The 24,627-nt window shown below is 55.2% G+C and overlaps 2 protein-coding genes across 4 annotated transcripts; both read left to right on the forward strand.

Moving 5' to 3' along the window:
* Positions 1–1,980: 1,980 nt before the first annotated feature.
* On the forward strand, positions 1,981–9,014 carry CLN6 (CLN6 transmembrane ER protein). Of its 3 annotated transcripts, none has more exons than XM_061999980.1 (7): positions 1,981–2,090; positions 3,036–3,150; positions 3,785–3,883; positions 5,836–6,024; positions 6,138–6,193; positions 7,528–7,650; positions 8,635–9,014. In XM_061999980.1, exons 1-7 carry the CDS (start codon positions 2,008–2,010, stop codon positions 8,921–8,923), a joined length of 954 nt encoding a protein of 317 aa, XP_061855964.1. In that variant the 5' UTR covers positions 1,981–2,007; the 3' UTR covers positions 8,924–9,014. The 3 variants fall into 3 exon arrangements, with proteins under 3 accessions (XP_061855964.1, XP_061855966.1, XP_061855965.1); XM_061999982.1 differs by having other exon boundaries at positions 8,703–8,906; XM_061999981.1 differs by lacking the exon at positions 3,785–3,883.
* Positions 9,015–9,599: 585 nt separating this feature from the next.
* CALML4 (calmodulin like 4) lies at positions 9,600–17,877 on the forward strand. Its single transcript, XM_062000445.1, has 5 exons — positions 9,600–9,623; positions 11,489–11,519; positions 13,019–13,159; positions 14,246–14,434; positions 17,633–17,877. The coding sequence occupies exons 1-5, from the start codon at positions 9,600–9,602 to the stop codon at positions 17,728–17,730; spliced, it is 483 nt and encodes a 160-aa protein (XP_061856429.1). The 3' UTR covers positions 17,731–17,877.
* The last annotated feature ends 6,750 nt before the right edge of the window (positions 17,878–24,627 follow it).

Below are 24,627 nucleotides of genomic sequence, written 5' to 3' on the forward strand. Positions count from 1 at the left end.
AAGCTGCAGCAGGGGAGGTTCAGGCTGGATGTGAGGAGGAATTGCTTTGGTGCCAGGGCTGTCAGGCACTGGAACAGCTGCCCAGGGAGCTGCTGGAGTCACCGTCCCTGGAGGGGTTTCAGAGCTGGGTGGGTGTTGCACTGAGGGCAATGGGCTGGTGGGTGATGGGGCTGGGACAGAGGCTGCACCCCATGGGCTGGAAGGGCTCTGCCAGCCCAAACCATTCTGTGCTTCGGCTGGGCTGGGCTACGTTCAGTTGGGCAGCTCTGGATTGTGTCTGGTTCAGTTGGGTTGGCTTGGTTTGGTTAGGTTTGCTTCAGCTGGGCTGAGTTGGATTGGGCTGGATTAGGTAGGGTTGTCTTTGCTTCAGTTGGCCTGGTCAGATTGGGCTGGATTAGGTAGGGTTGTGTTTGCTTCAGCTGGGTTGGGCTGGTTGGATTGGGTTCTGTTAGGTGGGATTGGGACAGGTTTGCATCAGCCGGGTGGGTTGGATTGAGTTGGGACAGATTTGCTTCAGCTGGGCTGGGCAGTTGGATCAGGTTGGGTTCAGTTGGGCTGGGTTTGGTTGGATTGGGTTCAGTTAGGTTGGGTTGGGACAGGTTTACTTCGGCTGGGCTGGTTGGATTGGGTTGGTTGGATTGGGTTCAGTTAGATTGGGTTGGGTTGGGACAGGTTTGCATCCGCTGGGCTGGTTGGATCAGGTTGGGTTCAGTTGGGCTGCGTTTGGTTGGATTGGGTTCAGTTAGGTTGGGTTGGGACAGGTTTACTTCGGCTGGGCTGGTTGGATTGGGTTGGGACAGGTTTGCTTCAGCCAGGCTGGGCAGTTGGAACAGGTTGGGTTCAGCTGGGCTGGGTTTGGTTGGGTTTGGCTCAGCAGTTTTCATCACCTCTGCCGTGACCTCACCTGGCAGAGCCTGCCGCGGCTGGTCTCTGCACACAGCGGGGCAGCACCCTGGGTCAGGAGCAGCAGCACCAGCCTCGCTGCTGGTATCGGCCTCACCGGGAGCCCAGCTCCGCTCCTCTCCCCGCAGCTCATCCCCCGCAGCGCTGGGGGTTCGGGAGGTGTGCGACAGCCCGCGGGCAGACGTGGGCCCCGCGCCGCTTTGTTTTCAGGGGGATCCGGTATCGGCCTCATTCATAGTTCATTGCAAATGGTGCAACCGGAGCCGTGGCTCTTTGTGGGAAGCTTGGTGCTGGCTGGGCCGCGACGGGAGCCGTGGGCGAGCGGAGGGAGGCGGGTGAGGCCGCGGCCGGAGCTGCCGTCGGGTCACGCAGGGTCGGCCGTAACGGCGAGCGAGGCCCCGTGCAACACGCTGGCTTCACGCCGTTCAAGTGGAGGCCGCCTCCGTTACCCCAGACGCCTCCAAACGCTGCCCCGGTGCCACTCGCGTTCCCTCGGCACAGAGCTGCCGGGCTGCAGGCTGGGAACGCCGCTGAGCTCCACGCAGGGCCCGCAGGCTCCGTGCGTCCAGCCCGCCCGTGTCCGCACGCAGCGCGACGGCAAACCCGCCTCGTTTAACGCCTTAAAACCGCTCGGGATGGCGGGGCTCGGGGGGATGTGCCGGCTCCTCCGCCAGCCCTTCCCCCGCCTTCCCTGCCCGGGTGAGGGCTGGCACCCAGAGCTCAAGGGCAAGGAAGGAGTTAAACGTCACCCTCCCGCTGCTCCTCGGGCGTGAAAACACAACGAAACCAACAAGGGCCACCGGCTCCTCCTGGCGCGGGGCGGGGCCGAGCCGAGCCAAGCCCAGCCCCGGCCGGGGCGGTGCCGGGGCCGCGCAGCCGCGGCTGGCAGCGAGGCGGGGCCGTGCCGTGCCGGGACCAGCCGTGCCGGGCCGTGCCGTGCCGGGCCGTGCCGTGCCGGGACCAGCCGTGCCGTGCCGTCCCGGGGCCGTGCCGTGCCGTGCCGGGACCAGCCGTGCCGGGCCGGGCCGGGCCGGGCCGTGCGGGGACCAGCCGTGCCGAGCCGTGCCGTCCCGGGGCCGTGCCGTGCCGGGCCCAGCCGCGCACATGCAGAGCGCGGCGCGGCGGCGGCAGTTCCCGGCGGCGGCCCCGGGCTCGCCCCAGCCCGCCGGGAGCCTCTACCCGGGCAGGTGAGCTGCGGGGACGGGACCGGGACGCCCCCAGGCGCGCCCCAGCGCCGCTCCCTCACCCCAGCCCGTGCCGTGCCCCGGCTCTCTCTGCCCCAAGCCCCCAGGACCCCTCCGCCCCGGCCAGCTCCCTGTGCGGCTGCTGCGGCTGTCCGGGCTAACCCGAGGGGGGGTCGGTGTGTTCCCGGGGGTCGCGCTGCCCCAGCTTCACGTAGGGTCTCATCCTGCCCCCTCTCCCCGCTCAGCCGCGGCGCCGCAGCCCTGTCCAGAGCGTCCTGGCTTACCTGTGTCACCCGGGCCGGGGTTTGCCAGCCTCGCCCCGGGAGCAGCAGCGCTCTCAGCTCAGGCAGGGCAGCCCGGCTGGTTCTGGGTACCACCATCCTCATCCTCCGTGCAGCGGGTGCTGGGGGGTGCCGGGCTGGGGCAGGACGGGCGGGTGGCTGATGTGCCTCACGCCATTCTGGTCCCAGCACCACAGGGGAGCGATTCATCCTCTCCCGTTGGAGTGAAGGTGCGGTGGTGCTGGAGGGGAGCTGATGGAAAGACTTTGGTGGAGTGAGTTGGAGAGCAGAGGAGGATGTTCAGAGTGGGAGATGGAGGTGACAGTGACCACAGCATCCCCCCAGGCAGTGAGGCATGTGTAGTGCTCAGCAGAAGTGCCACAGGAGTTGAAATTTGCTTTGTCATGCAAAAGTTAAAAATAGTTGCACTTAATTCAGCATTTAAGGGCTTCATCCTGCCTTTGGGCTCCTATCAGCACCCCTTTGCCTTTCTGCAGTGCCTCCTCCTCTCCTTGAACTCTTGTGTCGTTACTGCACAGATCCCAAAGCCCAGACACCAGCCAGGGAGGCACAGGTTTGGGGAGGGGAGGATGCAGAGCTGGGGTCATCTCCCTGCCTCCTCCAAAACCTGCTGTGTGACTGACACTGTCACTTCTGTCATCTCCAGGCATGGGGCGGTCAAGAGCGAGGACACCTTCAAGACCTCCCCGTTTCACTTTGATCTGTGGTTCTACTTCACTCTGCAGAACTGGGTGCTGGACTTTGGGCGTCCCATCGCCATGGTGAGTGTGGCACAGCCCACGGCTTCGTGTAGGGTGGAGGATGGGGGGACAGAGCTACAGGGCTCATCTGTAGACCCATGGGCTGTTTTCTACCCCTAAAGGACACCGTGGAGGAGGTGTCACAGAATCACAGGGTCTCAAGGGCTGGAAGGGACCTGGAAAGCTCATCCAGTGCAGCCCCCCTGCCAGAGCAGCACCACCTAGAGCAGGGCACACAGGGACTCATCCAGCTGGGTTGGGATGTCTCCAGAGAAGGAGCCTCCACAGCCCATCTGGGCAGCCCCTGCCAGTGCTCCCTCACCTCAGCAGGGCAGAAGCTTTCCCTTGTGTTTCTTGGAACCTGCTCTGCCGTGTCCTGGTGTGAGTAACTGGTTCCAAGAGCTTTGTTTTGGACACGAGGAAACTTGTTCCATGTCATCTATCCCACTAGTTTCTGCTTTCAGAACAGAAGTTACCTGGTGATGTTCCTGCTGCTCTTCCCCTTCCCTTGCCTGTGTCTCTGGAGCCTGGGACTCTGCTTCCCTGACAGTGCAGGGCACAAGTGGCTGTTCCCCTCAGCTGGGACCTTCCAGCCGGGGACAGGGTACTGAGGATACACTGATGCACTCTTCTTATCCCCCCCTCTGCTCCTCAGATAATCCTGCCTTTGGAGTGGTTCCCTCTCAATAAACCCAGTGCTGGGGATTATTTCCACATGGCTTACAACGTCATCACACCCTTTCTTCTGCTAAAGGTAACGCATTGAACATCTTCTTCCACATTACAACGGGGCAAACGACACAGTTCTGTGAGGGGGGGAGACTTTAAGGGACTTGATTCACCAGCTCCTGCAAGTGAGGTGGCCCTGCTCTACGTTTGGCTGCTCCAGGAGGGATTTGTGATGCCACTTTTTAAAGAGCAAGGCAGGAGCTGGCTTTACACAACTCAATTTCGTGCATTATGCAAAGCAAATCGCTCCCCCCGGGCTCGGGAGGACTCGGAGCCCTCCTCCCTGCCTCAGCCACAGCCTATTTTTAAGACAACATCTGTCCATGACTCAAAAGACCTTATGAGACAGCTGGAGCTGTACTAGATATTTGGAATTGTTCAGAGCTTAATTCCACTTGCTCTTTGACATTAGATTTGTATCTTTAGCTTGAATTGATCTCGCCTCAGCTGCCAGCCACTGCCTCGCGGTAACCACTGGCCAGGTTAAAGACTGTCACGTCACTAGGAATCTGCTCATGTCACACCCTCAACTGTAGTGTCACCTTCGTTAGCTAGAAACTGCATGATGTCCTGATATGGAAGTGATCCCCTCCTGTGTCTGTCTGGGACATTTTCAGTGCTGGTGCTGCTGTGAAAGGTCCTTTGGGGGATGTGAAGGCTCCTGAGGCCGGGGGCTGACCCCTGGCAGTCTGACACAGCTTGAGTACTCGCCATGTTCAAGACCTGCTGCCTCAGACTTCCCTGGCAGCACAGCATCAAGGGCTGGCCTGCAGACAGACATCCATTTGTGATGCAGGGTGCATTTCTTTTGCCCAGGGTCCCCTCCAAGGACTTGTCCCCCCTCCTGTCCTTTCCCATCACACGAGAGCTTACCTGGAGGTTCTGCTCGTCCTGTCCCCGTGCCTGCTCTGACGTTCACACGGCACTTACCCAGAAAGGGGAAGTTAAGCCTGAAAATTAAATACAAATAAGGAGCTTTTCAGTGTTTATGAAGGGCTGCAAAGCTGATTTGGCAGCAGGGGCATGGGAGGTGAAGGTGGCCCTGGCTCATCCTCGGGCTGGGCCGATGCATCCCCCTGACCTGCTGTTCCTGGTGCCACTTCGGCATCTCCTCCAAAGCCTGAACCCTTGGAGCTGGGATTTCCATCCTTCGGGGTCTTCCTTGCTTTGCTGGCTGAGTGGGGAGCTCCTTTCTGCAGAGAAAGCTCCTTGCAGGAGCTCACCCTGGGCTCTGAGTTGTGCTCCCTGCCTGCCTCACCCAGACCTGCACAAGAGCACAGGGAGAGCTCGTGGCTGAAGCTGCTGTTCCAACGGTTGCCTCAAGCAGTTTTTCTGGCAGGTTTTACAAGCAAATACAGAGAGAGATGAATCTAGAGAAAGAAAACAAACAAACGAGCAGTTCAACAGGAGTCCTTGGAAAAAAATGGGGAGAGTTGTCAAGGAGCAAGTGTGTGAGCTGCTGTGTGTGAGCTGCTGCGTGTGTGTGAGCTGGTGTGTGCTTGGGGAGCTGGAGGCTGCTGGAGGCTGTCCCTGCCACTGGAGGGCACAACCGGCCTGGCAGACACACGCAGCCCGCGCAGCAGCTGCCTTTCTGTTCCTCGGGAATCGGTTTTCATCACATCTAGTGAGGGAACTGCTTTGAGCTCTCTGTTAGAAGCCCTGCCTGGGGTGAATGGAGCTGCTTTGCAGAAGGGGCAAAAAATGGGGGGTCATTGCTGCAGAGAGGGATGCAGTGTGTACTCAAACCCAAAAGCCACATAGAAAGGTGCCTGAGGTGGGGTTGGGGAAGGTAGCTGCAGGCAGGGAAGCTCAGGGGTGACTGTTTTGTCCCTGGCAGAGTTGGTTGCTGCGGGCAGCAGCTCCCACAGGCCGCTCGTTGGGGTTTCTGCAGAGCACTGTAAAGTCAGAGGGGACAGAACTTGTGTGGGTGGCTCTGCTGGTACCTCCTCACTGTTCAGCACCTCTCCTCGTGTTTAGCTCATCGAGAGATCCCCCAAGACCTTACCCAGATCCATGGTGTACGTCAGCATCATCACCTTTGTGATGGGAGCCAGCATCCACCTGGTCGGGGACTCCGTCAACCACCGCCTCATTTTCAGCGGCTACCAGCACCATCTGTCAGTCAGAGAGAATCCCATCATCAAGAACCTGAAGCCAGAGACACTGGTAAAGAAGCTGTGCTTTAGACACAGGGCTTTAAAGTCTCCTAATTGCTTGCTGTTGTTGAGTAGCAGCCCTGTTCCCTCTGCCCTTCCAAACGTCTCTCTGTTGCGTTGCAGATTGATTCCTTTGAGCTGCTCTACTACTACGATGAATATTTAGGTCATTCGATGTGGTAAGTGATTTACAGGCTACCCAGTGGCCCCAGGATGTGACACAAGGGAGGGCAGAGCTGGTCTGGAGGGCAGAGCTGGTCTGGTCGTGGCTCAATATGTAAAGAACCCTGCAAGGTGGCCATCGAGAGCTGGCTGGGGATAATGTTCTCCCAGCCCAGGGTGTTACAGTGGATCCCTCCCTTGGACAATGAGCCACTCCCCCTGGTTTTGTCTCTGGTGGTATTTGCAGGATGGGGCAGTGGTTTGGCAGCTGTAGGGGCCAAAGGAACAGCTCTTCTGTCCTCAGCCCTCAGCCGCCCTCCACGGGACAGCCGGGTGAGGAGACGGGTTGCAGCTCGGGTCTGGGGGCTCTGCAGGCTCCTCAGCTGGCACCACCCACCTTCATGCTCCTCTGGAGGTCGACCCCAAAGCACCCCAGCCCTGCCAGGCCTCTCTAGCCCTTTGCTCACTCCCCTCCCTTGCCATGCACAGTCCAGTGAGAGGGATGGGGCTGTCACACAGTCAGACCAGTGCAGCCCAGTGCAGACCATTGGGCTGTGGTGATCCAAAGGGATCAGTTTGGGTCTGATTCCAGCCCCATCACCCCAGGCTGACCCTAGAAATGCGTGTCCCAGCTGGACACTGCTTCATCCAGTGTGGCTGCGCTGCATTCCTGGCCCCTGTCCTGCTCTGCCTGCACCAGACACCCCAGAAAGGACTGTCTGGCCCTTGACCTGCTGCCACATAACCCTGAGATTGCTCAGAGCAGAGAGAAATGGAGTCCCCATCCCTGGAGACACTGCAAAGCCATGGAGCTGAGGGCCATGGGGTAGTGATGGGCTTGGCAGTGTGAGGGCAGGGCTTGGACTCCAGGAGCTTCAAGGGCTTTTCCAACCAAGGTGATTCTTGGCTGGTGAAATCCTGGTCCACATCCTGTGGGTCAGTAACACAACACACTTGCACAGCCTCTCAGAGCCTGGAGGTGTCCCAGCTGCAGTTGTAGAGCACTCAAGCTCAGCCTTTGCCCTAAGCACCTGAGCTCTTCCTGGGAGAGCCCCAGAAGTCTGACAGTCCAACAGGAGCACATGGAGAAGGACACGGAGTAACCCCGCAGCCAGCCCCACCAGCCCTTCCTCTGTGACACTGGCAGAGAGGGGATGCCCTGATGGGCACTGCTGGAGCCCAGGGAGCGGGACCCTGAGCCCTGGTTACCCACCTGAGCTCACCTGCATGGCCTCTGCTGCTGCTCTTTCACCAGCTGACTTCCCAGGAGCTGCCTGTGTGCAGGGGTTGGATCTGGGCAGGGGTTGGACGCTTGCCAGGGTCACACACCCATGGGAGTTGTTTCTTGCAGGTATATCCCTTTTTTCCTGATCCTGTTTATATATTTCACTGGCTGCTTCACCCCTGTTGAAGAGGAGAGCAGGATGCCCGTGGCTGCCTTGCTTCTCGTGGGGCCCAGCAGCCTTTATTACTGGTAAGTAGCTTCTGCCCACTGGGGCTGGGCTAGAGGTGAAGTGCCACAGGCAGAGGTTCTCCACTCCCCAGGGCAGAACTTGCTGCAGTTTCTGCTCTGCAGGTCTGGCAAATCAAATCCAGCCTCACTGATACTTGCAGCCTCTTTATCTTTTGCAAGTCAGGACAGCTTCAGGGTCACCCCTGGGCACTCCTGTCCTGTTGCTACTGCTGCAGCTCCAGCGTCCAGCCTCCGTGGCCTTCGTCCCTCCATGATGTTGGGGTGCTCACCCAGTGCCTGCAGGGTGTCAGCTCCTTGGTGACAATGAGGAATGCTCTCACACTTGTCCAGGAACTCCCACAGAGCCCAGGCTGCCTCTGTGATGCTCATCCTCCTGCACTCACCCTGCGGGTCCAAATAGCCTTTTGAGAGAGGTCTTGTTTATTTCCCATTGTCATTAGCCTCCTCTTCCCAAACACTTCCCTGATGGCAGCCAAACAACTTTTCATTCATCCTCAGAGATTCTTGCCTGTGCCTTTGCTCCCTGCTGAGACTGTTTTCATACAGAAAATTCATTTTTGATAGTCAAAACCATCAAGCTGATTTGGTCAGTTCCCACTTAGCCCATTGCACTTCCTTTACATCTGGCAGCGTGACTCTCTGCAGAACCAGGGAGTGGGATTCCTCCTGCCACTGGTGCTTCTTCAGGACACAGCAGAGAGGGAGCAATGGATTTCTTTTGGGTTGGAGCCAGAGTCTGCCTTTGGTTCTGCCTTTAAGCACCCCAATTCACACAACCCAGCACCTTTCAGATGCCGAGGGAGCCCGTAGCTTAGTTGTTAAATCGCTGGTAAGACCCAAACCACAGCTGGAAAGCTGGCAGGAGAGAGCAGCACGGCTTGGGCTGGATGTGGAGAAGGGGGAGGATCCACCCCAGGTGGAGCTGGGGCTGTGGTGGGTCGCTGCTCTCTCCCTCAGGCTCTAATGGTTGCTTTTGCTTTGTAGGTATCTGGTGACAGAGGGTCAGATTTTCATCCTCTACATTTTCACTTTCTTTGCCATGATGGCTTTAGTGATGCACCAGAAACGCAAAGGACTCGTCCTGGACAGCAACGGCCTTTTCCTCTTCTACTCCTTCATCATAACCCTGGTGCTCATTGCTGGCTGGGTGGTTTGGCTGTGGAATGACAAAATCCTCAGGAAGAAGTACCCTGGTGTGATCTATATCCCTGAGCCCTGGGCGTTTTACACCCTGCACATGAACAACCTCCATGCAGCAAAGGAAAGTTTCTAAGTTTTGATATTTTAGATTGATTTGAAGAAAAACCAGATCCTCTAGTTTTGCTAATGTAGATGTATTTCAAATAAACTCCTGACCAACCTTAGCTGCCAGACATGTGCTGTGGGAGCCAGAGCCAGCTGGGGAACAAAGGGAACAAAAAGGGTTGGGAGTTCTCCTCGGGAGGTTCCCAAACCCACCTGGACGTGTCCCTGTGCCCCCTGAGCCAGGGGAACCTGCTTTAGCTGGGGCTGCAGCAGCTCTGCAGGGTCCTTCCAGCCCCCACCATCCTGGGACTCTGTGGAAAAAAGCAGTCTTTGCCACATTACACTTTAAAGACGGGGCTGTGGCAGGGGTTTTGCGCCCTTCAGCCTCGCAGTGATGGATTCTGTCATTGCTTACAAGACAGAACCACGTCCCCGTGCACCCCAATCCCACCCTGCAGCCTCTCACCCTTCATAGCAGCAGTTTGCAGGCAGCCCGTGCCCTCTCCCCCTCCCCAAACTCCGGGCAGCCTGCACCCTCTCCCCCCTCCCCGCTTCTTGGCAGGGGAGATGCTTCAGCTCCTCCCACGCTGCTCCCAGCGAGCTAAACACGCTGGGAGGGGGATGAGCCGCCCTGCCTCGGCTCTGCTCCCCCGGGAGCCCTCCCGGGTGCCCTGGCTGGCTGCAGAAGGGCCAGTTCCTCGGGAATGCAGCCCAAAAAGAGCATCGGGGTGAGGAGGGAGCTCCAGCGTGAGCCCAGCTTACATGGGCGCTGTGCAGCCGTGGGTGATGGAGCTGAGCTCCTGCAGCTCCAGCTGCATCCTTGCCATGGTTTATGTCCATCACGTTAGTGCAACAGCCCCGAGGGACAGGAGCAGCCCCGTGGGACAGGTGCTTCCCCATGCAGCTCTGTTCTTTGCAGGCAGAATCTTTCTCCCATGAGATTCAAGGACCCTGCATGTGGCAATAGAATCACAGGATCATTTCAGTTGTTAAAGCCCTGTAAGCTGCTGCAGTCCCAGCCCTGCCCTCACCCTGCCCAGCCCAGCACCGACCCCTCAGCACCTCAGCTCCAGGGCTTTGGGGTCCCTCCAGGGCTGGGCACTCCCCCAGCTCCCTGGGCAGCCTGGCACAGGGGCTGACACCCCTCTCAGGGAAACAGTTCTGCCTCAGCTCCAGCCTCAACCTCCCCTGGGGCAACTGCAGCCCCTTTCCCCTTGTCCTGTCACTCATGGCTGGGGAGCAGAGACTGACCCCCAGCTCCCTGCTGCCTCCTGTCAGAGTTGCAGAGAGTGCTCCTGTCTCCCCTCAGCCTCCTCTTCTCCAGGCATTACAACAGAGCAGGCTCTGGGAAGAATCCAGTCCATGACACAGTGGTCACTACAGCTACTCAACATGATGTTCTTGGGCCCAGATCTCCACTGCAGCTTCAGCTCACACACACACCAGCCCTGTCTGCACAGCCCTGGGGTTGCTTTGTGGGATCCTTCACTGGTGGCTCTGGAGAGGGGAAACACCTCTCAGCTCACACCCAGGAGCTGCTGGCTCAGCTCTTTTTGTTAAGGGACAGGATGGGACATAAGTGCACGTTCACCTCTGGCGCTGGCGCCGGAGGGGACCCGCAGCAAACCCGGCTCTCTGTGCTGATCCAGCACTCCCTGGGCAGGCTCTGCCTCCCCCCGGAGCCCTGCAGCTCTGTGCCTTGCCTCAGCACCATTGCCTGGCATCATGTCCCTCTGCCTCATTGCCTGGCATCCCCGTCCCACGTCCCTGCCCAGGGCTGCACCAGGACCGGCCAGTCCCGGAGGCTGTTTGCTCCCGGGCTGATCAACTAAATGAATGCTAATAAATACAACCTCAGACAGTGGGGGAGCTCTTAAAACCGTCCCCAAATCCCTTCTCTCAGCCTGCCCACGACGTCTGTGTTTGCAGGGGGGAAGGTTTAAACCCCCCTTGCCCTGCAAACCCCCTGTGCAGGGCGCGGGGACGCTGGCTGTGATGCCCAACACCCAGCACAGAGCTCAGACAGGACCTGCAAAGCCTGAATTGACCCCTCCTCCTCCTGCCCACCTGCACCCCCCAGCAGTGAACGGCAGAGCTGTAAATCCCGATTCCCCAGCAGCCTCCTCGGATGCCCACACGCCTGGATTTGTCTCGCAGCAGCTGAGCCGAGGGCAAGGTGTGCAGCTATTCCACATTATCAAACCTTGCATGCTCAACCAGCTCATCTCCATCCAGCACGACCCCAAACGCCCCGAAACCACCCCCAGCAACAGCTCCTGAAGCCCAGGGCTTGGAGAGAGCCCTTGTCGCCGGGGCGTGGGAGAGGCGCGGTGCTGGCAGCAGGACCCGGCGCGGATCAGGTCCCGTAGCCATAGCAGCCGGGTATTTATTACAGCCGGGCGGCTGGACTTTAGCCCTTAATCGAATCGAGAAGTAGGAGCAGCCTCGGGCAGAGCCAGGCACGGGGACAGGAGCATGGTGAGTGGAGCCTTTTGGCTGACACAAACCCCTCATCCCCGCTCCCACTGACACGTCTCACAGCTCTTGGGTGTTTTCTTCCCCCCTCTCCCCTCTCCTTTCTCCAACGCTACAGGCAAAGTTTCTGTCCCAGGATCAGATCAATGGTAAGTACAAGCTTTGCTCTGGTTTTTGTAGGGCTTGCTTTTTGCATCAGCGAGATTGGCTTAACAAATCTATGGAGACATAGATCAAATGCTGTTGCCCCTCCCCAGGTGTCTCAGGGCTGTGCTCCCCCACTTGCCCCCCTCCCAGCTCTCCAGGGCATCTGCTAGCTCTGAAAGCTGAGAAATCTCCCCAGTTTCACTAAGACAGTGCTGGGCAGAGGCAGGGAAGGAGGAACCACGCTCCAGATTGCCCTGAGACCAGCCAAACTTAACCAGCAACTTCCCAAGCCCACCAACACAGCAGCCCTGGCCAAGAGCAGCAGCAATCTGAGGCGACGCTTTGCAGTACTGGAGGTTTCAGGGATGGGAGCCAAGGGGAAGGAGGGAGAAGAGGGAGAAGAGGGAGAAGAGGAAGAAGAGGAAGAAGAGGAAGAAGAGGAAGAAGAGGAAGAAGAGGAAGAAGAGGAAGAAGAGGAAGAAGAGGAAGAAGAGGAAGAAGAGGAAGAAGAGGAAGAAGAGGAAGAAGAGGGTGCAGGAAGTACCAGTTGCCACTGTGAGGCACCAGGGAAAGGGGACCCTGCCCAGGGCTGGAATCAGGGAGGATTTGGCCAGGAGAACGGCAGAGGAAAGCTGAAACAAGAGCATCCCTGCAAACCTGTTCATCTGCAGCACCCTCAGGCACAGCAGCTCTGCAGGATTGGGAGGAGGCAGCTGGGGGAGGCCACAGCACCCACGGGGCACCCAGCACCGAGATCTAAGGACAGAGAGGATGAGGAGGGGGGCTGGAGGGTGATGGCCCCAAAACAGGGGGATTGTTACTTGAGGCAGGACCGTCCCCGTGCAGCACGACTCGGGAGGAGCAGAGCCCGTGGCTGCTGGGAGCGGGGTGGAAGGGAGGAGGATGAGAGATGGCAGCCTTATCTAGGTCAGCTGCAGCCCTCCTTTATTTATTTATTTGAGGGCTGTGAGGCAGCGTTGGGGGGGAAGGGAGAGGGTGAGGATGGAGGGAGAGGCGAGCTGCTGCGGTGGGGGAGCAGCAGGGCAGCGCTGAGCCTCTCTGGCACCACTCAGACTGGCAAATGCCACACTACCCCTTCTTTTTTGGTTAAAAACCAGGCAGTGGCAGCCCCAGGATCCTGCACAGAGCACGGCAGGGACTGACCCAGCACCCTCCTGAAGGCTCCTGCCTTCAGCCTCCTCTCCCACCCCCCACAAAGGCAGAGGAAAGCACTTTACAACAGTATTCCACATCTTTGGAAGCTGCTTTCAGCTTCATTAGGCTGAGGGACCCCAATTAGCTCAGCTATTCACAAGCCTGGATTTTAATTGCCCTTGGCACTTTACCCCAGGGTCCTCCCCCAGTGTCCATCTTCCCTGAAACGAGACACCCTGAAGCAGACACAATATCCCTGCTGGAACCCTCCCAAGGCTGACAAGAGACAGCCCTGGGAGATCAATGTAATCTTACATGGCATAACAGAGTTTTGGTTTTTAATTAGAGTTCAAGGAATGTTTTTCCCTGTATGACAAGAAACAAAAAGGCAAGATCAAAGCCTCGGACCTGCTGGCAGTGATGCGGTGCCTGGGAGCCAGCCCAACGCCTGCAGAGGCTCAGAGACACCTGCACCTGCACCACATCGGTGAGCAAAGCACAGCCACGGTGCACACTGCTTCACTCAGCTGCTCTGGGCTCTGTGCAAAGACAAGGAGCTGCCTGCAGCCCAGGACAGAAGCATGGGATCAGAGTGGTGGGGGTTGGAAGGGGTCTCCAGAGCTGCTGCAGCCCCAGCCCCAGCCCCTGCTCCAGCAGCTGCCCCTGGCTCAGGGGGCACAGGAATGTGTCCAGTGGGGTTGGAAACCTCCTGAGCAGGAGCCTCCACACCCTCCCTGGGCAGCCTGGGCCAGGGCTCCCTCACCTCAGCACCAAAGGACTTGCTCCTCCTGTTCCAGTGGAACTGGTTGTGTTCCAGCTTGTGTCCATCACTGGCCACCACAGACAAAAATGCCACCCCATCCTGACACACACCATTTAGGTACTTGTCAGTGTTGCTGAGATTCCCCCTTCAATCTCCTCTTCTCCAGGCTGAACAGCCCCAGGTCCCACAGCCTTTCCTCACCAGGAAGATGCTCCAGTCCCCTCAGCATCTTGGTGTCCCTGCACTGGCCTCTCTCCAGCAGTTCCCTGTCCCTCTGGAGCTGAGGAGCCCAGCACTGGCCACAGGACTCCAGATGAGGCCTCAGCAGGGCAGAGCAGAGGGGGAGCAGAACCCTGGCCCTGCTGCCCACACTCTTGCTGCCCCCAGGCTGCCACTGGCCTCTTGCCCACGAGGGCACGTTGCTGCTCATGGGCAGTTGCTGCCCACCAGCAGTGCCAGGTCCCTCTCCTGGAGCAGCAGGTCACCCCCAGCCTGTGCTGCTGATGGGGTTGCTCCTCCCCATGTGCAAAACATGAGATAAACTGGTCTGGATTAAAAATTCAGGCTGCAAGGTTTCAGAGCCCAAGTCCAGCAAAGCTCTGGATGGGTTTTGTGGCAGGAGAAGGCCCCAGCAGCAGCTCCCAGAGCAGAGCCAGGGAAGGGGAAGGGGAAGGGGAAGGGGAAGGGGAAGGGGAAGGGGAAGGGGAAGGGGAAGGGGAAGGGGGCAGAGAGAAGAAGGGGATGCTCAGGTCTGGATCCAGATCGTGACACTGAGCCATTCCTCAAGAATCTGCTCTTGTTTTTTTCCAGACAGAAATGCAGAGCTGGACTTCTCCACCTTCCTGAATATAATGTACAGGCAGATGAAGCAGGAGGAACCCGAGAGGGAGATCCTCACAGCCCTGGCCATGATCGACAGGCAGAAGAGAGGCGTCATCACTGTCTCGGAGCTCAAAGCCAAACTCACCAGACTAGGAGAAAAGCTTTCTGAGGAAGAAGGTATTTTGCAGTTCAAAGATGTGTCCAAATCCTCTCTGTCTTATTCCCTTCCTGATTTTCCTTTGCAGCCAAACCTGGGATCAGGTGCTCAGAGCTGGGCAGGGGGGTTAGGACCTGTGCCAGCCCTGGTGACCCCCACTGCAGGGAGAAGGGCTGTCCTGTCCCTTCCCTGCCACAGCCATGCAAGCAGCTCCTGCCTTCCTCTCCAACACTTTGCCCACGTGAAGCAGAGCCCCCCACGAGCCCAGCCAGGCTCCCAGAGCTCCTGAGACCCAGGTGAAGGGGACACCTCACCATTGTCAGCCTTCACTCACACCACGACTGCTAAGCAGGGGTTCTGTGCCCTGCACAGAGCTAAGCCAGCTGACCCTCTACTGAAAGACCTTTCCCCTTTCTCAGGCTTTTTTCCCTGGGTGATGGTTTCTCACCCTGAGACACTGTACAAAGTGGTGTCCCACCAAGGGCTCTGGGAGAGGGATGCTGTAAGAGGCACATCAGGCCTGGCTGCTTCCCGGGAGCTCTGGGGGCCAGCACTGCTTGGAAGAGAGAAGGAGACTCTGTAATTAACATTCTTTTAGAAGAAAGAAAGAAAAAGCCCCCAAACCCTGTCCTGTTTGTCAAGACTTTGGATCCAAAGGGCCTGAGAGGAGGAATTTCCAGGCAGGTGAAAACCATCGAGGCCTTTCAGACAACCAAGACCCTTTAGGCAGCCAGTTTTGCCCTGGCCATTTTATGCATCTCTATCAACTTCTGAACTGCAAGCCCCAGATTTCCCCCTTTCAGGGGCTGCAGGACTGGGGACAGGCCTCCTCTGTCCCTCCTCTCTCTGAACCACATCACCCGAGGCTTCTCTCCTCCAGCCCTGGCACAGCTCTGGCGCCTCTGACCCTGCTGCAGGGAGCAGGCTCTGCAGCTTTCAAATTGCTCACTCTGTGCCACACACAGCATTAGAAAGACCCATCACCAGCTTGATACAGGCAAGGAAAGAGTTTTACCAGGGGTCTGGGGTCAGTGCAGAGCTCACTGGGCTCCCTGAAGGTGTAAGAACGGCCCTTTCTCGTGTTAAAGCAGGATTTAATCAGAGCAAGGCTGGTCAGTGCAGTGCTGTGTCACCAGCAAGGCATTTCTTCAGTTGCTTAACTGGAACAATAACTCATGCAGCTATTTACATCTCAAAACACTTTCAGAGCTATTGTGAGAGCTGAGCAGTGGAGGCAGCGAGACATTACCCCTAATGAGAGGCATCTAGCAAGATGCACTGTTACATACAGAAGCTTTGGGCAGAGCAGGGGCATCTCCTGCTGCTTTGGCGTGCATCTGCTCACACCTGCTGACAAGGCACCGGGGACCCTGGTGCAGGAGGCAATGCTGCTCCTCAGCAAGGATCTTCCCCTTGACACACCAAACTCCAGCTTTGCTGGGCTGTCATAAATATTTGATAGCAGAACAGACTCAGTTTCATTAGCATCTGGGGTTGTTCAGTGCCTACTGGCACGTGCCTTCAGCTACAGGGCCTCCACAAAAGCCTTCAGCACTTCATGTAACACACTGGTACCAAATGACAACCAACACTGCCTTTTTTTCCCCCTGTGCTATTTTTAAATGCTCTGGGAAGAATTAATTACGTTTGGAAGTGATGTCCTTGGAAGCATTTGATTACCATCAGGGTATTGGTTTAGAAAGGATCAGATCTCTTGGAAAGAAGCTGTTACCTTCTCACACAGCTCCTCACTGAGCACCTGCCCCCTCCAGACACCAAACCTTCCCTGGGGCTGCCCTGTACAGAGGGGAAACCCCTGTCTCATCCAGCACCCACAAAGAGTGGGGAGAGGAACCACGTTACACTGCTCATGGAGACCTTCCACCACTATTTAATCCTTTTCTTGCCTCCCTAAACCTCCCCTTTCCTCCATCACCTTCCCTCTGGACTTCACAGCCAACAGCAAAGCTGTTCTTCTGAGCTCCAGTGAGTCTTATTTAAACAAGCAGAGCTTGTGGAGCCTGAGCAGCCCTTCTGGTAACCTCAAGCCAAGGAGTTCACCAGCAAAAACAGAGTGCCCTGCCTGCACCCAGCTGGGAAGGGGAGAGGCTTGAGCAAGGTGACTCCAGCCCACCTGGGCATGAGGTTGTGGAAGATGTGTGATCAGTGCATCACCACATATGATGCCCCTGTTTCAATGGCCTATCAACAGGCTCTAAACAACCACCAAGTGTCCTGCTAACAAAACACCAAACAGTAAGTGCAGGTCCACAAGGCAGCAGCTCCCTCTCTGACAGGCTGCCTGCCCTGCTCTCTCTGCACAGCATCCAGCCACCATCCTGGTCACACACTGCCAGCTCATGGGAATCACAGCATCAGGGTGGTAGGGGTTGGAAGGGACCTCAAGACATCTAAAAACCTTGTCTAGGCAATGGCAACACGCTTCAGAGGCAACACATGGGCGAGCAGCAAGCCAAAAGCTCTTCTGGACTGTATTAGGTACCTTATTGAAGAGAACTGCTGCCCAAAACATCATCAAATGGAAGCTGCTGGGATTCCCTGATGCCTGTTTTAGTGCTGTATGTTATGGGTGAAGGACACAAGCAAGGGAATTCCCCTCCTCTTGCCACCCAAAGGAACAGAGCAGCTGATTCCCAGCAGCAGCTTCATTCAGTTGCTTTTCAACGTGTCATTTCCAGGTACTTCTGTTTCACTGACATGATTTGACAGGAAAGAGAGCATTTGAAGCTAGGGAAGTGGTGTCACTCAGGTGGCCCAGCACTGGAATGGGAAGCAGGACTGCTGCCAGGTGCCAACTGCACAGTTACTACTTCTTGGGCAGCACCTTCAGCCTTTGGGCCTCAGCAGAGCAGCCTGAAGGGGGGCACTAAACTGCATCAGCACTTACTTTAGTCTAAATTGAACAGGAATAGGTTTACCATTCAAACCAAGCCACTCACTCCTACCAAGAGAAGCTGATTTGCAACTCAATTAGCTGATCTTTCCCATGTGGAACTCGGACATCTCTGCTCCAGAAAGTCAGGCGTGGAAAGCAAAATCCAAGGGCTAACTGATGCTAGATTCAAAGCACAGCCTGGATAGCACCCCCAGCTGAGCCCAGGAGGCAGCCAAATCCTGCCTTACTCTTCTGTTGGAGATCACAACATCTCTAACACGTGCCACTCAAACTTTTATCCTTGTCTTTGACTGTTCCCCAGTTGATGACCTGCTAAAAGGAGCCAAAGTTGGACCGAACGGAACAATCAAGTACGAGGAATTTGTCCGCACCGTTTGCCTTCCTGCTGTTGACTACTGAACCCAAACCAAGGGACCCCACCAGAGCAGGACCTGAAGCTTTCTTGACTTCAGCTCTTCCCAGTTACTGCTGGGACTCGGGAATCATCATTTGCCTTGAAAAATCCTCGTCTTGCCTTCATGGGAGCGCTCACACGCAGCTTCCCTCCCCACGTGTGCAGAAACGCTCTCACTGGGAGTCCTCTGTCATTAAATCAACTGAGTGTAACATTCCCTTGTCTCACCTGTGTCATGCTGAAGCCAAACCAAACCCAACTCTTTACTTTAAAAATGCATTTAGGATTGTGGCATCAATAACTTGTAGTTTAGGGCCCCACAGGGACTGTGGCCCAAGGACTCAGCGTCACCCATCCCCATTCGCTGCTTCCACACGCCCAAGCCCCCAGAGCTGGACCTTTATGGAGAAACAGATTCCCCAGGAAGCCTGATTATGTCACCAGGGTGGTAAATGTGGTGTTGTCATGCACAGCTCTCTGGTACTCCTTTGAGTCTTGGTATGATCCCAACCAGATGTTCCCATCAGAGAACCATTTGGGTTGTTACAGCCCTGGAAGCTGCTGCAGTCCCAGCCCTGCCCTCACCCTGCCCAGCTCTGACCCCTCAGCACCTCAGCTGCAGGGCTTTGGGGTCCCTGCAGGGCTGGGCACTCCCCCAGCTCCCTGGGCAGCCTGGCACAGGGGCTGACACCCCTCTCAGGGAAACAGTTCTGCCTCAGCTCCAGCCTCAACCTCCCCTGGGGCAACTGCAGCCCATTGCCTCTTGTCCTGTCACTCATCACTGGGGAGCAGAGCCTGACCCCCAGCTCCCTGCAGCCTCCTGTGAGGGAGTGTCAGAGGGTGCTGCTGTCTCCCCTAAGCACAGGGGCTGACAACCCTCTCAGGGAAGAGATTGTTCTTTATCTCCCCTCAGCCTCCTCTTCTCCAGGCTCAGCACCCCCATTCCCTCAGCCCCTCCCCTGCCCCTTGTGCTCCAGCCCCTTCCCAAACTCAGTGCCGGGCTCTGGCCACGCTGCAGCCCCTCAATGTCCCTGTGGCAGGGAGTGAGGGGCCCAGCACTGACACAGCCCTGGAGCTGCAGCCCCTCAGTGTCCCTGTGGCAGGGAGCGAGGGGCCCAGCACTGACACAGCCCTGGAGCTGCAGCCCCTCAATGTCCCTGTGGCAGGGAGTGAGGGGCCCAGCACTGACACAGCCCTGGGGCTGCAGCCCCTCAGTGTCCCTGTGGCAGGGAGTGAGGACCCAGCACTGACACAGCCCTGGAGCTGCAGCCCCTCAGTGTCCCTGTGGCAGGGAGTGAGGGGCCAGCACTGACACAGCCCTGGAGCTGCAGCCCCTCAGTGTCCCTGTGGCAGTGAGTCAGGGGCCCAGCACTGACACAGCCCTGGAGCTGCAGCCCCTCAGTGTCCCTGTGGCAGGGAGTGAGGGGCCCAGCACTGACACAGCCCTGGAGCTGCAGCCTCCCCAGGGCTCAGCACAGGGGACAATCCCTGCTCCTGCTGCCACCCCAGTGCTGATCCCAGCCAGGCTGCCACTGGCCTTTGCCACCTGAGCACGCTGTTACCTCATGAAGCTGCCGAGTGCCCAGCCCTACCTGCAGGGCAGTTGTGTCCCTGATGACTACCTGGAGTGGCAGGGGAGAAGCAGCAGCCGTTCCCCAGCCAGGACAAGCCCCGGGCTCCCGGCACAGACACCGCTCTACACCGTCTCCCTCCTCCTCCTCCTTCACTCCTCCAGCACACGACACCTGGGGCTGTTGTCCTTGTCACGCTGCTTACTCAGGTGCCTCTCTTGCACTGCCAGGGCTCTGTGGTCCAGCTGCCCCCGTGTTTGAGGCGACACAGTGAAAACGTCGCGCTTGGTAAATGGATCTGTCCCCAGGTTCTGGGATAGCTGCCCACCACAGACTCCTCCAGGAAAAACAGGGGCTGTGGACACTCAGCTCCTCTGCATCAGGAAACAAACCCACCCCATCTCTCTTGGCTTTAGACTGATTCAAATCAATGTGACCCACAGCAGCCGTTACTGATCTGACTCCGTCCGTATCTTGGCAGCCTCAGCTAAATCCGCACATTGGGATGAAATTTAGGCCAAAATACAGCAGATGCTCTCTGGAGTCAACTGGAAATGTGCAGGGACCATCTTTGCACAGTCACAGCCCAAGCAGTGAAGTGTGCTGGAAGAGCACATGCTCCTGCCACATCTGCTGTGGCTTCTACCCACAGCAGCCCCTTCCCCTCCCTTCGGCTGCCCCTCCTTCGAGTCAATCTGAATCTTTATTGCCCTTTGCTTTACCAGCAGCTAAATCGTTCCAGCCAGTGCAGACAGAATGCATCCATCCCCCTCTGAGGCTCCCAGCACAGCTGTAACGCTGCACACCAAGGCTGCCACAACGGTCACTCGTCACTTGCAGTCAGCCAGCACCGTCACCAGCACAAGCTTGATTAAAAACTGAAAAGCACAAAGCATGAGCCACTCTTAACCCTTCCAAATGAGTATCAGTGTCTCTGGAAGGATGGAGGAGGGATCATTCTCCTGGAATGTTATCACAGATGATGAATCACACGCCAGGAATGGAAATGGATGCGGGAGGCATCTTCAGATGCAGCTCCTGCCCCGAGTCCAGGCTGAGCTACAGAGCCTGTGTTCCTCAAGACAGTCCAAGGTAACCCAGCAAGCTCAGACCTGGATCCTGACAAGCCAAGGTGCTAACCCGAGCCCCTCTGAAAGGTAAAGGATCATGGCTCAAGGGCAGTGAGCTCTGCTCCATGTAAAGCTGACACACCTTGTCACATCTGTACACAACATCCCTCAGCTCTTGCATGAGCTCTTCCTACAGACAGAAAGCTAACAAAACCCTTTGCTTCTCTGACAATCGGAGTGACAAGCAGCTCATCAGCCAGCCAACACTCCAGAAAAACATCAGGCAGTGAAACAGAGACAGCAGTCACTGCAAAAAAACCCACAACAGGTTCCAAGCAGCAGCCAAAGAGAGGATCTCCCTTGCAGGCCTCTTCCCCCTGTTCAGGGTTAATGTCTGCACAAAACACACACCTACCTTGAGGCTGAGCCTTTCTGCACCAGTCCCTTTTGGAGCTCGGTCTCTGGCCCCCCAGAGCTGTTCCAGACCTTTGCTAGAGAAGTCCCAGCGATGACAGCCAGCACAAACCTGGGGTGCTTTGAGCTGAGGGTGATGAGCTTATGAGACAAGGAGCTCACCAGCAAGCACTTGTTTGTTTGCAATATGTATCAACAGCCAAATAACAACTGAGCCAATACACAGCTTAATTCTTCCCAATTGCCCACAAGAGCTGATAACAAACCCTCTCAGCTGCAGACAACACCAACGCTCGTGTGTTATGGGCAGTCATCAGCTCAGAAGTCACTTGGGATCCCTCCAGAGTGCAGCTGTCTGACTGCAGATGGTTACTCCCCTCTCCAGGTGGGTCAATGCTTCCCAGATAAAACCCCCCCTTGAGGCACACACCAAACAAAGCAACACTGCTAGAGCTTGGAGACACCAGTGAGACACACACTCCAGCCACTGAACTGCTCAGAACCCACGTAGTCCTGCTCAAAGGGGACCTTTGCAATTCCAGGTTCACAGCAAACACCTTCCCCACAACCACCTTTTCCCCCACCATTCCCTTCCCTTCCCAGGAAACACAACGTAACTGAATGCTTTTTATTACATCTAAAGATTTCTACATAAACAGGTAACATTCAATAGGTAAACCATTTTTTTTTCCAATGCATATAATAAATATTTTCACTTGGTACTTTTATACAAACTGACATTGGTCTACTATACATTTTTAAAAGCCATTTACTGGTTTGGCATGCCGTATGGAAACTAAGAGAAAGGTTTAAGGCAATGAATGACAGCTTTCAATTCATGGAATTAATGGTAATTTTAATATTCTGCTTATATACATCTTTTTTTTTTCCCTTTGTTAATTAAAACAATTAACAGCAGCACTTTTGGGGACCACCAGCAATTTTCCCTTGTTAGAAATCTAAGCTCTGGTTAAAAAAGGAAAAAAGAAAACCCAGTTACACTGAGAAAACAAACCCCTTTCTATTTAAAATGTGCTTAAAACCCCTGAAATGGTAAACTGCAGCAAGGAATTCCTGTGAGGTTCCCCCTCACAGGCCTTAGCTCTGCGCTGGGAGGCAGGTCCAAGAGAGTCACCCACCCTGGAAAGGCTTATGGAACCCTCGCCACGGGAGGAGGGGGCGAGCTGGGACTGCTGCCACATCTCTCCCCACGGAGGTGCTACGGAGCTCTGAACCCACGGCACAGGTTTTAGTGTAGCACAGTCCTTCATCCTCTAAAGGATGCATCGTAATGGCCTCAAAAGCGATCCCAAGCTGCCTCCACCCCGCTGTTCCAGCGGCTACATGCTCACACCCGTGTGTGTACACACACACACACACACACATGCAGTGCTACACACACGTGTGTGCACGCCCCACTCTGCCAGTGGAAGCGTTCTGGAGACAGAGGAGAGCAGAGTAAGGCTCAGTGGAACTGCGGCCTGCGGGCAGCCAGGGTGCTGCCCTGCGTCTTTGACAACTGGTGAGCTAATGGAGAGGGAGGTTTGGAGTGAAGTTTGCAGGGAACATGTCGAGAACTCAGACTGAGACTTCTACCAAGCAATGTTAACTGTGGTCAGAGGCACAGAGAATTATCAGCTATACAGAACACCCTAGCGTGAAACAGGAATACTCACAAAGCATATGGGATTAACACCACAAAGGAGGACTTCAGCACATTTCTGTCCCTTCTTTGTAGAGCAACGAGGTTCAAAAATGCCAACGGGGAACTCAACAGCCTTCTTGCCCTTCAGGGTAACTCGTGAGGAAAGGGAAGACGGCATCAGCTGACCTCACGTCCCGAAAGCCACGACTCCGCGTCGCCACGCCTCGGTTTACACCTCAATGTCACCGTCAAAAGTGACATAAGCTACTCTTTGGGTCGCCTTGAACAACACAGTCAACGGGAAGGTTGCCACGAGCTCTCCTGCGCCTCTCTGAGGTGTCTCTCAGCAGCTGGGGACACCCAGGGCAGTCCTACTCCGGGTTTACAAACGCTATATGCTCTGAAGTTACCAGGTTAGTGCTCACGGCTAAAATGGATGAGATATATTCCTACTGTAGGTTTCATCACTTCAAAATCAGACTGAGTTTAAAAAATAAGTAATTTCCCATTTTTTCTATCCTTTTTTCTTTTATTTTCTTTTTAACTGACATTGAATAAATTATAAAACTGGTGTCTGGTGAAATATATATATATAGATATCAGCCAGGTATGTATGAAATACACATGCATGGGAAAAAACTATTGAACTCACTTGGAACTCACACACACAGATCTATAAATACATATATACACACACATATACATATAAACACAAACATCTTGTTTTCAAAATTCAAGTCAACTATTTAGTGGCAGAGGGGATGCTGGAAAAACACTAAAACCGATTTGGATGCCACGCAATGTGAACCTTTCAGATAACCATACGACTGACCATACAGCAATACCTAATGCTACTGGGATTAGAGATTTTTTTTCCTTTTTTTTTCCTTTTTTTTAACTTTTTTTAGTCTCTTTTTTCTTTAAATCAATGCAAGATTTTGAGAGAGCTTCCTAGGCAAAAGGTGGCCCTTGTCAACGCTCAAAAGCGACTCGCCGCAGTCAACGGTTTTGGAACGTGAGAAACTCAGCCAAGGATCTGCTGATTTTAAGTTTTCCTTAACTCTCTTTCCTGATAAACTTGTAACCTGCACTTTCAAACCAGTTATAAAAATAGCTTTCACCCCAGAGGAAATATTTACTCTCTCTGACGTGGACTTTGGGACACAAGAGAATCGCTTCCTTCCCTCCCCCTTTCTCTTAAAAGAATCTCCTGAAAAACTGCATTCCAGCTATTTACATGGTTCACTCTTTAATAAAAGGGATCAGCCCAAATGACAAAACAAAACAAAAAAAAAGAGGTCTTTTTTCCTATGTCATGCACAACTTCAAAAGCAAAACCAAACAAAACCGAGAGAAAAGCAACCAGGCAGTAAGTATGGCTCAAAGTTCAACACAAGCATCCTGAAAACTCTGGGAAATCAAAGGCATTACAAGGCCCAGAAGAGAAAACTGAATTTGGAAACCCACTACCCTAAGAGACTTCAGTAGGCAGCAACATGGTTCTATGAATACATCTGAGTACACGGGCTACAAGGTGGGGCTTTTATACTGGGTTGGTTTTTGGTTTGAGAGACTCACAACTACACGTTTACTATTGATTTGGATGAATGTGGACTCAGAAGACATTGTACCAAGACCATTATCTGCTGCACAAACCATGCAATAATGTGTTGGTAGGTGTTTGTGTTTTCTTCCTTTTGTTGACAAGTTCACTTTGAAGCAGAAATTTGATCTACTGCAGCTAAAAGTAGGTTTCTCCAGACAGAACAAGACAGGCCTCAGTTTCCACAGGCCGTTTATACACGCGTGGCTAACTTGAAAGCACAAGCAGTTCCACAAAGTTAAAACTGATACATGCTTAATATTTTGCTGATTAGCTTTCTAAAGTCATTTTAAAAGGATTTTATAGTAAGTCCTTAGAAAGAAAACCCTATGGTCCAGTGTGTCGATGCTTTTATTCGGGGCTAGATGCTATAAAAATCCTCCTTCTTGTCCCACATAAGCACAGCCAAGTGATTCCTCAGCCTGAGAGAGTCTGGCCCTCAAGAACAATTGGTGTCCTAATGAGCCTGCAACGTGCTTGACTAAAGCATGGGATTAAACAAAACCAAATTGTCTGAATAGAGGGTCACACAGAACCAGAAATGACTGAAAGAAAACGTCCTAAGAAACCAAACCCACTCCTGAAAGGCTCTGTCCTGC

This window comes from Colius striatus, chromosome 7, assembly GCF_028858725.1.
Source record: "Colius striatus isolate bColStr4 chromosome 7, bColStr4.1.hap1, whole genome shotgun sequence".
Classification (NCBI taxonomy): domain Eukaryota; kingdom Metazoa; phylum Chordata; class Aves; order Coliiformes; family Coliidae; genus Colius; species Colius striatus.

Coding starts and splice junctions, on each gene's coding strand:
- CLN6 (XM_061999980.1), top strand. CDS start 2,008: ATGCAGAGCGCGGCGCGGCGGCGGCAGTTCCCGGCGGCGGCCCCGGGC. Junction 3,151..3,784: donor TTGGGCGTCCCATCGCCATG/GTGAGTGTGGCA, acceptor TCTGCTCCTCAG/ATAATCCTGCCTTTGGAGTG. Junction 6,194..7,527: donor TATTTAGGTCATTCGATGTG/GTAAGTGATTTA, acceptor TGTTTCTTGCAG/GTATATCCCTTTTTTCCTGA.
- CALML4 (XM_062000445.1), top strand. CDS start 9,600: ATGCAGCCCAAAAAGAGCATCGGG. Junction 9,624..11,488: donor AGCCCAAAAAGAGCATCGGG/GTGAGGAGGGAG, acceptor CCAACGCTACAG/GCAAAGTTTCTGTCCCAGGA. Junction 14,435..17,632: donor AAAGCTTTCTGAGGAAGAAG/GTATTTTGCAGT, acceptor ACTGTTCCCCAG/TTGATGACCTGCTAAAAGGA.